The 14,015-nt window shown below is 47.8% G+C and overlaps 1 protein-coding gene across 13 annotated transcripts in view; it reads left to right on the top strand.

Annotated features, from left to right (window-relative positions):
* The window catches only part of TSPOAP1 (TSPO associated protein 1), a 233,154-nt gene that overhangs the window by 59,669 nt on the left and 159,470 nt on the right, over positions 1-14,015 (top strand). For all 13 annotated transcript variants that reach the window (XM_074974827.1, XM_074974826.1, XM_074974834.1 and 10 more), the window contains 2 exons: positions 7,408-7,515; positions 12,863-12,946. In XM_074974827.1, the coding sequence (XP_074830928.1) occupies positions 7,408-7,515; positions 12,863-12,946 (192 nt within the window). The remainder of the gene's footprint in view (positions 1-7,407; positions 7,516-12,862; positions 12,947-14,015) is intronic.

The raw sequence follows: 14,015 nt of genomic DNA, 5'->3' as shown, positions 1-14,015 counted from the left end.
TTGTTGCCAAGAAGGCCAACGGCATATTGGGCTGCATTAGTAGGGGTATTGGCAGCAAATCTAGGGAAGTGATTATTCCCCTCTATTCGGCACTGATGAAGCCATATCTGGAATATTGTGTCCAGTTTTGGGCCCACCACTAAAGAAAGGATGTGGACAGACTGGAGAGAGTCCAGTGGAGGACAACAAAAATGATTAGGGGGCTGCGGCACATGACTTATGAGGAGAGGCTGAGGGAACTGGGGTTATTTAGTCTGCAGAAGAGAAGAGTGAGGGGGGATTTGATAGCAGCCTTCAACTACCTGAAGGGGGGTTCCAAAAAGGATGGAGCTCGGCTGTTCTCAGTGGTAGCAGATGACAGAACAAGGAGCAATGGTCTCAAGTTGCAGTGTGGGAGGTTGAAGTTGGATATTAGAAAAAACTTTTTCACTAGGAGGGTGGTGAAGCACTGGAATGGGTTACCTAGGGAGGTGGTGGAGTCTCCTTCCTTAGAGGTTTTTAAGGTCAGGCTTGACAAAGCCCTGGCTGGGATGATTTAGTTTGGATTGGTCCTGCTTTGAGCAGGGGGTTGGACTAGATGAGCTCCTGAGGTCTCTTCCAACCCTAATCTTCCATGATTCTATGTTAGACCTGTCTCTGCTAGACTGGAGAGCCCAGTATCAAATATCTGTTCCCCAAGTAGGTATTTATAGACCAGGGGTGGCCAACCTGAGTCTGAGAAGGAGCCAGAATTTACCAGTGTACATAGGCAGCGACTTCGTGGCTACTCTGGGGCTGGAGCACCCACAGGGAAAAATTGGTGGGTGTTCTGCACCCCACGCCCCAGCTCACCTCTGCCTCCTCCCGTGAGCGCAACGCCGCGTCCTGCTTCTCTCCCCTCCCTCCCAGCACTTGTGCCATGAAATCGCTGTTTCGCGTGGCAGGTGCTAGGAGGGAGGAGGAGGAACGCGGCACGCTTGGGGAAGAGGCGGGGCCAGGGTGGGGATTTGGGGAGGGGTCCAATAGGAGCAGGGAGGGGGCAGAGTTGGGGTGGGGCCAGGGGGGGCACGAACACCCACCAGCGCCAAGGAAAGTTGGCGCCTGTGCCAATGTACATTACTAAAGAGCCACAGTCAAATTCAGCTGCCCCGCAACTGCTCCCCATCCCCTGCTCCCAGCGCCTCCCGCCCACCCCGCCAATCAGCATCTCCCCCTCCTTCCCCACACCTCCCAGTCAGCTGTTTCGTGGCATGCAGGAGGCTCTTGGGGAGAGGGGGAGGGCGAGGAGCGAGGGCACGGCAGGCTCAGGGGAGGGGGTGGCAAGGGGTGGAGTGGGGGCAGAGCCTGTGGCAGAGCCAGGGGTTGAGCAGTGAGGCCCCCCCCCCCGGCACATTGGAAAGTTGGCGCCTGTAGCTCCAGCCCTGGAGTCGGTGCCTAGACAAGGAGCCGCGAATTAACTTCTGCAGAGCTTCCGGCGCAACAGGTTGGCCACCCCTGTTATAGACTGTGATTACGCTGCCCCTTAGCATTCTGTTTGTTAAGCTAAATCAATTGAGCTCCTTGAGCCTATCAATATAAAGCAGGCTTTCTAATCCTTTAATCATTCTGGTGGCTCTTGTCTGAACCCTCTTCAGTTTGTCAACATTCTCCTGGGATTAGGTTGTGACCTGTGTGGAAGCAGATGTTCTTTTTCAACCCTCTTTCAGCCATTGGTGAATGCCATTGCCATTAGTTGCCATTCAGCTAATGTGCTCTTGGGTGGTGCAGGCATGTATAGCACCTGTGTGAAACTAACAGGGAAAGGGGCTCGTGTAACTTCCTTAGAAGCTCTTTTGTCTGAGAAATTACATCTGGCCCAATTTCTCCCTTAAATGATACTCCAGTTCCATTTGTTTAGTGCTTTTATTTTATTTTGGGTTTTCCTTCCATTGCATCAGACAGCAAACAGTCTCCAACAGAAATTCAGCTAAGTTGCTCAAGAAATCCAGCCAGACACAAACCAGAGTTGAGGGAAGCCTGCAGACAGCTAGCTGAAAATTAAAAAACTGAGATGTCTGTGTAAGCTGGAGACTCCAAGCAGTAGAGGGGAGGGTCAGTTGCAAAATCTGCAATGTGCCCAGCTCTCTCTCCCCCAGCTACTGCTTGGAGTCAGAAATATTAGTAAATGTTACATGACTGTGAAAGGATGTTGTGAAGGCCGAAAATATAACTGGGTTCAAAAAATAAATAGGTAAGTTAATGGAGGATAGGTCCATCAATGGCTATTAGCCAGAATGGTCAGAGATGCAACCTCATGGTCCAAGTGTCCCTAAATCCCCCATCTGCCAGAAGCTGGGGGTATATGGCTGGGGATAGATCACTCAAAATTGGCCCATTCTGTTCATTCCATCTGAAGCATCTTGTACCCTTGTCAGAGTCAATATATTGGGGTAGCTGTAGCACTGGTGTTTTTGATTCTTGTGTTTTTACATACAAGATTGATTCAACGTTTAGAAAACTTGTCACACAATAAAGAAATTCAATGCATTTCGTTTTTCCGCCGGAACTTTAAGAGGGGACTGGATAACAGCGTATAAGCATAGGTGGCGAGTTATATGGGTCTGTGGTGCCCATGGTCCGTCAATATTCATGAAGGTGGGCCCAGCTCCACCAATGTTTAGGCCCTAGGCCCCGTGCTTTGGGGGACCCCGTGCCATGGGGCAGCAACATGGGGCACTCTCACCTCTGGGGCAGCACCCCCCGTCCCTGGAGTCGCTGTGTGCTGCGGAGAGGCCCCAGCGCTGACCCAGCTCCCAGCCCATTGGCTGGGAACCCCGGCCAATGGGAGCTGCAGGGGCGGGCGCCAGAGCTGCCTGGCCATGGCTCCACAGCGGGGAGTGGGAGGGAGCCGCAGGCAGCGGCTCTCAGGCCCAGGCAGAGAGGGAGCAGCAGGAGTCTGTCGCTGTGAGACAGACACACAGACACAGCCGGGAGGTTGTGAGGACAGACAGATGGAGCTGTGGGCCGGGGAAAGGAGCAGTGATGGGCACCCCCGGGGCTGGCATAAAATACACAGTACAGAGAGTGCTTCCTGAGGGGGCTATAGCAACACCCCCCTGCAGAGCAGACTCGGGCTGCGGCTGGCTCTGTCCATCTGTCCCCCCGCCCCGCAGAGACCCCCAATGGCCCCTGTGCCCCTGTCACCCCTCTCCAGAGAGTCCCCCCCTTTGTGCCCCCAGAGACCGCTCCCCTCCCCCCTGCTCCCTAAAATCTCCCCCTTTGCCTTCCCCCTCCCCCCAGCCCATTGGCTGGAAGGCTCCCAGTCTGTTGGTCAGTGCGGCCAAAGGGAGCTGCACCTGAGGCAGGGAGCCTGCTTGCAGATGCAGACCTGCCTGGCCGTGCCTCCACAGCACGGGGAGGGGGAGCCACAGGTGAGCAAGCCCCAGTCGTCGTCATCACAGGCCCAGCAATTCTCTGGGTATTTAATTTCACTGAGGCAAGTAATTCAATCGACTCTTCCTTTCCAGACAGTTTGTGGTTTTTCTTGTAAGAAAACTTACAGTTTCTTTGCAAAGAAGTCCATGTATAGTTTTTTCACTTGAGAAGTATATTTTCTGGTTGTTCATAAGCTCATTTATTTTGTTAACTCGGTTTCATAGGCAATTTTAAAAGTCACTTGAATTGTACCTGGTTTTTTCCATTGGTCCAAAACCACATGGAAGATGTGTAGATTTTTATTTCTGTGGGCCAAACCACCCTGTGTAGAAATGTAAATGTCGGAGCTAGAAAATCTCTGCAAGGGTAAGGGTCCCTTCAAGCAATTGTCCTCAAGTCATTCATTCTTCTGGGCAGTCCATTCTATTGTTCCCTCCTATAGTGATAGTGACAAGTGTTCCCACCCACAGGAGAGAGGCAGAAGACTGGGTCAACCCTGCAGTGACACTGCCTCTTCCCTTGTTCTCTGTCTGCTCTCTCTACCAGCCCCTTTGGTCTCCCTAGGATTGCCCCTACCATTACTCCCTCTGGGTCTTCTTTCTCTGGAGCTTCTCATGAAGTAAAGTCTGTCATTACAGGTTCTTATCTCTGAAATGTATTTAATTTTATGTATTTATTAAGTGTTAATTAAAGCACTATGGGAGTCCCTGTCAGCCCTCTGTATAAATTGATCCTCTTCTTTCCATATGTTTTGTCCATAGGGTTTTCTGCAGCCCTAGTTCAGCCAGCAATAACCCCTGTGCCTTTGCAATGGGGTGAGGGAAGGGGACCATGGGTTCCCTATTTATGTGATTTGCAAGAAGCGTTATCCTTACTCAAGGTACCAAAAGTGTTTAAATGATATAAGTACCTTGTAAAATCCCAAAGCAAGCTCATTTTCATTTCTCATATAATCTCATATACAGTAGACCAGGGGTAGGCAACCTATGGCATGTGTGCCAAAGGCAGCATGCGAGCTGATGTTCAGTGGCACTCACACTGCCCGGGTCCTGGCCACTGGTCTGGGGGGCTCTGCATTTTAATTTAATTTCAAATGAAGCTTCTTAAACATTTTAAAAACCTTATTTACTTTACATACAACAATAGTTTAGTTATATATTATAGACTTATAGAAAGAGACCTTCTAAAAACGTTAAAATGTATGACTGGCATGCGAAACCTTCAATTAGAGTGAATAAATGAAGACTCGGCACACCACTTGTGAAAGGTTGCCGACCCCTGCAGTATACACACATTTTTCATTAATTATATGAGTTGAATTTATTATTATTATTGTTATTATTATTAGCTAGGTTACTGGGGGGTTTTTTTGTGTGGCAAAATGTGTGCTATTTTATGGGTTGAATGATTGAATAACATAATACCCCCCCACCCCCAATGTCCGTCACCAAGTCCGGTAATTCTGTCAAGTGTTTGTCGCACAACATGGTGGTGCCTACCCCTGCCTTGTGCTTCAGGGGGTCACGGGGTCCAGGGTGGCCTGGGGAGTTAGCGGGGGGCCTGGCGCGGGCAGCAGCAAGTGACCTGGCCCCAGCCCCAGCCCCAGCCCCAGCCCCAGCCCGCTCTGCTCCACCTCGCTGGCTCCCGGCATTGCTCAGGGGCGGGGGCTTCAGGGAAGAGGTGGAGTGGGAGTGGGGTGGGAAGACGCGGGGCGGAGCAGGGTTGCTTGCTGCTGTCAGCGCCAGGCACCCCGCTAACCCCCAGGCCACCCTGGATCCCGCATCCCCCTGAAGCGCAGGGCCCCCCAAAGTGCAGGGCCCGGGGCGGTTGCCCTGGTCTGTCCTATGGATGGGACGGATCCATTTGGGCACCACCAAAAATTATACAAACCTGCCGCTCGTGCGTATAAGTACTTACATGGGGAGAAGATTTCTGATAGCAGATTGCTCTTTAGTCTGGAAGACAAAGGCAGAATGAGATCCAGTGCTTGGAAGTTGAAGTAGACAAATTCAAACTAGAATTAAGGTGCACATTTTTAACAGTGAGGAGAATTAACCATTGGAACAGATTACCAAGGGATGTGGTGGAGTCGCTGTGTTTTAGAGCCTTTAAATCAAAATTAATGTCTTTGTAAAGCAGTGGTCTCCAACCTTTTTATGCATATGATTACTTTTTGAATGTAAGTGCAATCCAGGATCTACCCTACCCCTTCCCCGAGGCCCCGTCCCTTCTCTGAAGCCCTGACCCACTCACTCCATCCGCTCTTCCCTCCGTTGCTCGCTCTCCCTCACCCACTTTCACCGGGCTGGGGCAGGGGGTTGGGGTTCGGGAGGGGATACGGACTCTGGGCTGGAGCTGAGGGGTTTGGAGTGTGGGAGGGGGCTTCAGGCTGAGCCTGGGTCAGGGAGTTGGGTGCAGGAGGGGCTGAGGGGTGCAAGCTCTGGGAGGGAGTTTGGGTGCAGGAGGGGGCTCCAGGCTGGGTCAGAGTGTTGGAGTGCAGGAGGGGGTATGGGGTACTGGCTCCAGGAGGGGTCTGGGGTTGGTGTGCGGGCTCCCGCTGGGCGGCAGTTACCTCGGGCGGCTCTTGGTTGGTGGCTCAGCAGGGCTAGAGTGGCTCCCTGCAGGGCTAGAGTGGCTCCCTGCTGCCCCGGCCCCACGCTGCTCCCAGAAACGGCGAGCACGCCCCCGCAGCCCGTGTGTGTGTGTGTGGGATGGTGGGCAGGGGTCTCCGTGCACTGCTCCTGTCTGCAAGCACTGCCCCCCGCAGCTCCCACTGGCCACAGTTCCCCGTTCCCGGCAGCCCTGCTGCGCCACTGGATTTTTAGCGGCCAGAGATTGCAATCAACTGGGAGAGTCTCCAGGATTGACTAGTCCATCATGATCGACCGGTTGGTGACCACTGTTCTAAACTATATGCTGTAGCTCAGACAGAAATTATAGGTTTGATGCAGGAATCACAAGGTCTCTTGCCTGGGTTACACAGGATGTCTGCTCAGAGCTGATCATAATGCCCCATTTTAAAATGTAGCCATAACTATGGAGTGGCTATGCGATGTTTCCATAATTATCTATTATACTTGGTTGAGTGAGCTGGTGGTGGTTCCACAATTAAAGGAATAGACATAAAGCTCCTAGCCTGACGTCTTTAAGGCCCTTTCCTCAGGGCTTGTTTATTAGTCACCAAACTGTCACAAAACACAGAAAGCAAATCAACTGAAATACAGGGAATTCCCCAAGGCTTCCCGTGCTTTAGCTAGTCAGGAAAAGAGAAAGCACAGCTTATCCCATAGATGCAGCTATGTGACAGGAGGCTTAAAAATTAAGTGGAAAGGAGAGCACATTCTGTATTAAATTCTGTAGCTATTTAGAGTAATTTCCATAGCACTGTATTAGTTTTATCCATATTAAATTATATGAGATTTTTCCGTGACGGTAACTCAATGAAAAAAGGTCAAACCTTGGCTGGGACAGAATGGATGGATGGAAGGAGAATGTGTATATTGAACTTTGCTGAGGACAGCAAAATACCAGACACCTTTCCTGCCCCACATTGGAATCTGCTGAGGACATACTTATTTTCTGGTGAGAAATGCCAAGACCCATAGCTGTCATTAGAAGGCCTCAGCCATCACAGCATCCACTAACACCTTACTGGGACATTGGGGTCAGCTGATTCAGAAGGAAAAGCTTCTTCTAGTGGATCACCAGCACCACTGCCTGCAGCACCTGGGTTTTCCTAGGAACTCCCTCATCCATGAAAAATCTCACTAAGCTCCAGGAAGGTGTGCAATGTGATATAATAGAAACACTTATTTTCCTTTATTGACATCTCTAGCATGACTCATTCTGCTGGCTGATTTCAGAGAGAAAGAAAATGTTCTCCTGGGCTGTTAGCATTCTGGGCTGTAGGTTAGACTGTGCTGGAAGCAAAGCTGTCCTCCCCTTGACAATCAGGTTGTGCTGTTACCCTGATTCTCTCTCATATCCCTCTGGGATCACTTTCTTCCCTTCCAGGTGGAGCCAGGAGTGCTACCTTTGGGACAAGCCTCTGAGGAGTATGAAAACTTTCCTCCAAAAAGTGTGGTAGCAGACCCAGAGAGCAGTCAGCAAATACAGCAATTGGTGAGTTGCAGTCCCTTTCCACAGGCTCAAAAGGGGACTCCACCTGTGGGCCTTTCTCCCTCAGAGTGAAAGCAAGGCTTTCTTGGGATGAAATGCTACAGCTGTTTCAGTTTTTACATCTGGCCTCATCTGGAGTACTGTGTCCAGTTTTGGGCCCCACACTACAAGAAGGATGTGGAAAAATTGGAGAGAGTCCAGCGAAGGGCAACAAAAATGATTAGGGGTCTGGAACACATGACTTATGAGGAGAGGCTGAGGGAGCTGGGATTGTTTAGTCTGCAGAAGAGAAGAATGAGGGGGGATTTGATAGCTGCTTTCAACTACCTGAGAGGGGGTTCCAAAGAGGATGGCTCTAGACTGTTCTCAATGGTAGCAGATGACAGAACGAGGAGTAATGGTCTCAAGTTGCAGTGGGGGAGGTTTAGGTTGGATATTAGGAAAAACTTTTTCACTAGGAGGGTGGTGAAACACTGGAATGCGTTACCTAGGGAGGTGGTAGAATCTCCTTCCTTGGAAGTTTTTAAGGTCAGGCTTGACAAAGCCTTGGCTGGGATGATTTGATTGGGGATTGGTCCTGCTTTGAGCAGGGGGTTGGACTAGATGACCTCCTGAGGTCCCTTCCAACCCTGATATTCTATGATTCTATGATCTCTGATTTCATATGTGGGATTTGGGGTAAAGTCTTCCAGGTGCTTGCTGGTCTCAAAGTGAGGTGCTGGGGAACTGGCCTGTGCCAAGAACCAGCTGCAAAACATGTGGTCAAAGTGTGATGGGTTCCCGGGCTACAACCTGGAACTGGGGTAAGCCGAGCCCTCTGTCCTATCAGTCTGGGCTCCTTCTCACACTGTGATGCTGTGACAAGCTATAAGCCTCTGGCAGGTTCTGCACTTAAACAGACATCCACAGTGTAAGTTTATTACCCAGTCTAACACTTCTACAAAGGAAAGTGGACGTGCACCAGCCCTTGCACCCTGAGCAGATTTCCCAAGCACTTCAGCCAAAAGCACTGTTTTAGGTAAAATATAAAACAGATTTATTAACTACAGACAGGTAGATTTTAAGTGTACAGTAATAAGTAATAAGTGTACAGATCAAAGTTGGTTACCTAAGAAATAAAAGGTTTCAGAGTAACAGCCGTGTTAGTCTGTATTCGCAAAAAGAAAAGGAGTACTTGTGGCACCTTAGAGACTAACCAATTTATCTGAGCATAAGCTTTCGTGAGCTACAGCTCACTTCATCGCAGCCGATGAAGTGAGCTGTAGCTCACGAAAGCTTATGCTCAAATAAATTGGTTAGTCTCTAAGGTGCCACAAGTACTCCTCTTCTTTTTAAGAAATAAAACAAATTCACAGTCTCAGTTCTATAAACTAAACAGGATTTGAATCAGGCAGTGTCTCATCCTGATAGATGGTAGAGTTCCTTAATATATAGGCTGGGATTCTCCTTTCCAGCCTGGGACTGCTTCCAGTCTTTGTCCTCCAGTGTGATTTCAGGTGTTGAGCTGGGGGGCCGGGGGGGGGGGGGGAGTGATGAAGTCACTTCTCTTTCATAGTTTCCTCCTTCTTGCTGGAAACATCTATGTTTGTGAGGTGGGTCAAGCAGCCTCCATTGTCTATGTACTATCTCTGAGAAGTCTCCATTGTATAGATTCCTGGGACAGTCCTTGTGGAATGTGCATTCTCTTTAATGGGCCATCAGTGCATCTGGCTCCTCCATTGTTGCACCTGAAAGGCTGGTTCTGGGTGTTCCCAACCTCACAATATCTTTCAGTAACACACACATAGCAAAACTTCATAACTCCGCATACAATGATAGCACATACAATCCAACAAGATATTAATGTTCAACAAATCAAGCCCTTTAAAATAACATAAGATAACATAAGAATGGCCATACTGGGTCAGATCAAAGGTCCATCTAGCCCAGTATCCTGTCTACTGACAGTGGCCAATGCCAGATGCCCCAGAGGGAATGAACAGAGCACGTAATCATCGAGTGATCCATCCCCTGTCTCCATGATACCTCATGAGGCATATTTTGTACAAAAGGGATCATAATTATATCAGAAATTATATCAGCATGGTAAATATGGGGGTGCCAGGGTACCGCTTTAGAGCACAGAGTGCCACACAAGGGCATAGGCACTCATGACCTCCCTCATTCACCGATGCCCTGGATGTACACATTCCAAGGTGTTTTGATCACTGCTGGCTGAATGATATATATCAGATGAAGCAATCAACCACCTCAAAACTAATTGAAAGTGAAAAAAGGTAAACATCTGTTTTGCTTTTCTGGGCTTACACTTTTTCTAAAATGGAATAGGTACATCCTATCAGGGACATAGGAGAAATACCATGTAACTCATATGTCCCTTATGAGCTACCCCAACAAACCAGGCTTGTTCATAGCGTATTCCAAGTTTAACAGCCTGATAATGTTCATAGGTATCCAGAGGAGCCAAAAAAGGTAGCAAGTAGCTAGAGATGTCAACACATATAGAATCATAGAATCATAGAATATCAGGGTTGGAAGGGACCTCAGGAGGTCATCTAGTCCAACCCCCTGCTCAAAGCAGGACCAGTCCCCAATCAAATCATCCCAGCCAAGGCTTTGTCAAGCCTGACCTTAAAAACTTCCAAGGAAGGAGATTCTACCACCTCCCTAGGTAACGCATTCCAGTGTTTCACCACCCTCGTAGTGAAAAAGTTTTTCCTAATATCCAACCTAAACCTCCCCCACTGCAACTTGAGACCATTACTCCTTGTCCTGTCCTCTTCTACCACTGAGAATAGTCTAGAACCATCCTCTCTGGAACCACCTCTCAGGTAGTTGAAAGCAGCTATCAAATCCCCCCTCATTCTTCTCTTCTGCAGACTAAACAATCCCAGTTCCCTCAGCCTCTCCTCATAAGTCATGTGTTCCAGACCCCTAATCATTTTTGTTGCCCTCCGCTGGACTCTCTCCAATTTATCCACATCCTTCTTGTAGTGTGGGGCCCAAAACTGGACACAGTACTCCAGATGAGGCCTCACCAATGTCGAATAGAGGGGAACGATCATGTCCCTCGATCTGCTCGCTATGCCCCTACTTATACATCCCAAAATGGCATTGGCCTTCTTGGCAACAAGGGCACACTGTTGACTCATATCCAGCTTCTCGTCCACTGTAACCCCTAGGTCCTTTTCCGCAGAACTGCTGCCTAGCCATTCGGTCCCTAGTCTGTAGCTGTGCATTGGGTTCTTCCGTCCTAAGTGCAGGACCCTGCACTTATCCTTATTGAACCTCATCAGGTTTCTTTTGGCCCAATCCTCCAATTTGTCTAGGTCCCTCTGTATCCTATCTCTGCCCTCCAGCGTATCTACCACTCCTCCCAGTTTAGTATCATCCGCAAATTTGCTGAGAGTGCAATCCACACCATCCTCCAGATCATTTATGAAGATATTGAACAAAACCGGCCCCAGGACCGACCCCTGGGGCACTCCACTTGACACCGGCTGCCAACTAGAGATGGAGCCATTGATCACTACCCGTTGAGCCCGACAATCTAGCCAACTTTCTACCCACCTTATAGTACATTCATCCAGCCCATACTTCTTTAACTTGCTGACAAGAATACTGTGGGAGACCGTGTCAAAAGCTTTGCTAAAGTCAAGAAACAGTACATCCACTGCTTTCCCTTCATCCACAGAATCAGTAATCTCATCATAGAAGGCGATTAGATTAGTCAGGCATGACCTTCCCTTGGTAAATCCATGCTGACCGTTCCTGATCACTTTCCTCTCATGTAAGTGCTTCAGGATTGATTCCTTGAGGACCTGCTCCATGATTTTTCCGGGGACTGAGGTGAGGCTGACTGGCCTGTAGTTCCCAGGATCCTCCTTCTTCCCTTTTTTAAAGATTGGCACTACATTAGCCTTTTTCCAGTCATCTGGGACTTCCCCCGTTCGCCACGAGTTTTCAAAGATAATGGCCAATGGCTCTGCAATCACATCCGCCAATTCCTTTAGCACTCTCGGATGCAACTCGTCCGGCCCCATGGACTTGTGCACGTCCAGCTTTTCTAAATAGTCCCTAACCACCTCTTTCTCCACAGAGGGCTGGCCATCTACTCCCCATGTTGCGATGCCCAGCGCAGCAGTCTGGGAGCTGTCCTTGTTAGTGAAGACAGAGGCAAAAAAAGCATTGAGCACATTAGCTTTTTCCACATCCTCTGTCACTAGGTTGCCTCCCTCATTCAGTAAGGGGCCCACACTTTCCTTGGCTTTCTTCTTGTTGCCAACATACCTGAAGAAACCCTTCTTGTTACTCTTGACATCTCTTGCTAGCTGCAGCTCCAGGTGCGATTTGGCCCTCCTGATTTCATTCCTACATGCCCGAGCAATATTTTTATACTCTTCCCTGGTCATATGTCCAACCTTCCACTTCTTGTAAGCTTCTTTTTTATGTTTAGGATCCGCTAGGATTTCACCATTAAGCCAAGCTGGTCGTCTGCCATATTTACTATTCTTTCGACTGATCGGGTGGTTTGTCCCTGTAACCTCAACAGGGATTCCTTGAAATACAGCCAGCTCTCCTGGACTCCTTTCCCCTTCATGTTAGTCCCCCAGGGGATCCTACCCATCCGCTCCCTGAGGGAGTCGAAGTCTGCTTTCCTGAAGTCCAGGGTCCGTATCCCGCTGCTTACCTTTCTTCCCTGTGTCAGGATCCTGAACTCGACCATCTCATGGTCACTGCCTCCCAGATTCCCATCCACTTTTGCTTCCCCCACTAATTCTTCCCTGTTTGTGAGCAGCAGGTCAAGAAAAGCTCCCCCCTTAGTTGGCTCGTCTAGCACTTGCACTAGGAAATTGAGCAAATTTGTGCTGGCTGTTAGTTACAGTCTGGATTTGAACCATAGCTGAGTTAATACCTTTTTTGCAGCTCAGGCTGATCCTTCTGCATAGCGCTATCCCTTAGCCCTGTATTTTGCATGACAGAGTTTACAAAGCTCCCCACTTGTGCTAGATGTCATGCCATGTACTGCTTGTCATCAGCATGATTCAAGTGGGAAAGCAGAGAGCTATGTCCAGAACTGAAAAGGTGAGAGGAGGAAAGGGGCCCATAAAAATAGCTGGTTAGCTTATTGAGTTTTGTTTGGGCATTTCTTGTTGTCTTCTTAAGAACTGTCGTTAATTTTTTTTCAAATAATTTTCACAAAGAGATTTTCATGTGGAAGAGAAAAAGCTTGTGTGGTGTTAGATCAGGTAAGCTGTTTTGAATTTCATGTGCACCATGAGACATCTGGGATGCTGGTCTCTGTTTGGTCCAGTGTTTCTTCATGGCTTCCTTTGCTTTTCTTGTGTAGGAATTTGAGCTCAGGAAAAAGCGTAAAAAATGTGAAAACCTTGAACATGAAGTGAGGAAGAAGCACAAAAGATGCAAAGAATTGGTAAGCATTGTCTCTCTCTACAGCTGTGAGTTTGATGTTAGATGAATGGTTAGATTGCTGCATTCTTATTTGGGATTTTTTTCCTTGTTTAGCTAAAGTAATTTCTTTTCCATCTCTTATTTCTCATTTCAACAAAATCACAAATGGGTTCCAACCTTTATAGCCTAAAGTTTAGTTCATTTAGTGTTTCAGCTGGTTGCAGACCAAATGTGTAGATTCTTCTGCATTAAATTAATCTTAATGTATGTAGTAGGGAAAAATAATTCCCTCCACTTGAAGGATTGTTGGGTGAAATTCCCCCTGTGTTATGCGGGTGTGTGTGTGTGTGTGTCTATGTGTGTCAGGTTAGAAGATATTAAAGGTCCCGACCAGCCTTAAAAATCAGTTGGGAGGAAAAATGTAATCAGAAAAATTTGAATGATGATTGGAATTGTTTAAGAATACTTCAAGAGAAGCCTAAAAAGCCACGGTCAAGGAAGAAGGCCATATTGGTTAAAAATATGACCTGCTTCAGAGAGGAAGTGAAGGCAGCTATAATATACATATAATATATATAAAAAACAAATGGAAGAAAGGGGAAGTTGACAGAAATGAATATAAATCAGTAGCAAGGAATTGTAGAAAATTGATGAGGGAACGAAGAGACACAAGGAAAAATCGATGGCCAGCAGAGATAAGGACAATAAGGAGTTTTTTCAAGTATATTAGGAACAAAAATAATCCTGACACTAGTATTGGTCCATTATAAGGTGGAAATCGTAGAATTATCAGTAATAATGCAGAAAAGACAAAAGTGTTCATTAAATATTTCTGTTCTGTATTTGGGAATAATGATGATATTATCATATCATATAATGACACTTTTTTCATTCCATTTGTATCTCAAGAGGATGTTAAATAGCAGCTACTAAAGTTAGCCATTTTTAAATCAGCAGGTCCAGATAACTTGCATCCAAGAGTTTTAAAAGAGCTGGCTCTGGGCCTTGCTGGACTATTAATGTTGATTTTTAATAAGTCTTGGAACTCTGGGGAAGTTCCAGAAGACTGGAAGAAAGCTAAATGTGCCAGT

The sequence above is a fragment of the Natator depressus genome, chromosome 17, assembly GCF_965152275.1.
Source record: "Natator depressus isolate rNatDep1 chromosome 17, rNatDep2.hap1, whole genome shotgun sequence".
Lineage (NCBI taxonomy): Eukaryota > Metazoa > Chordata > Testudines > Cheloniidae > Natator > Natator depressus.
Note: the sequence above shows the minus strand (reverse complement) of the source record. Positions and strands in the feature narration are given on the sequence as shown.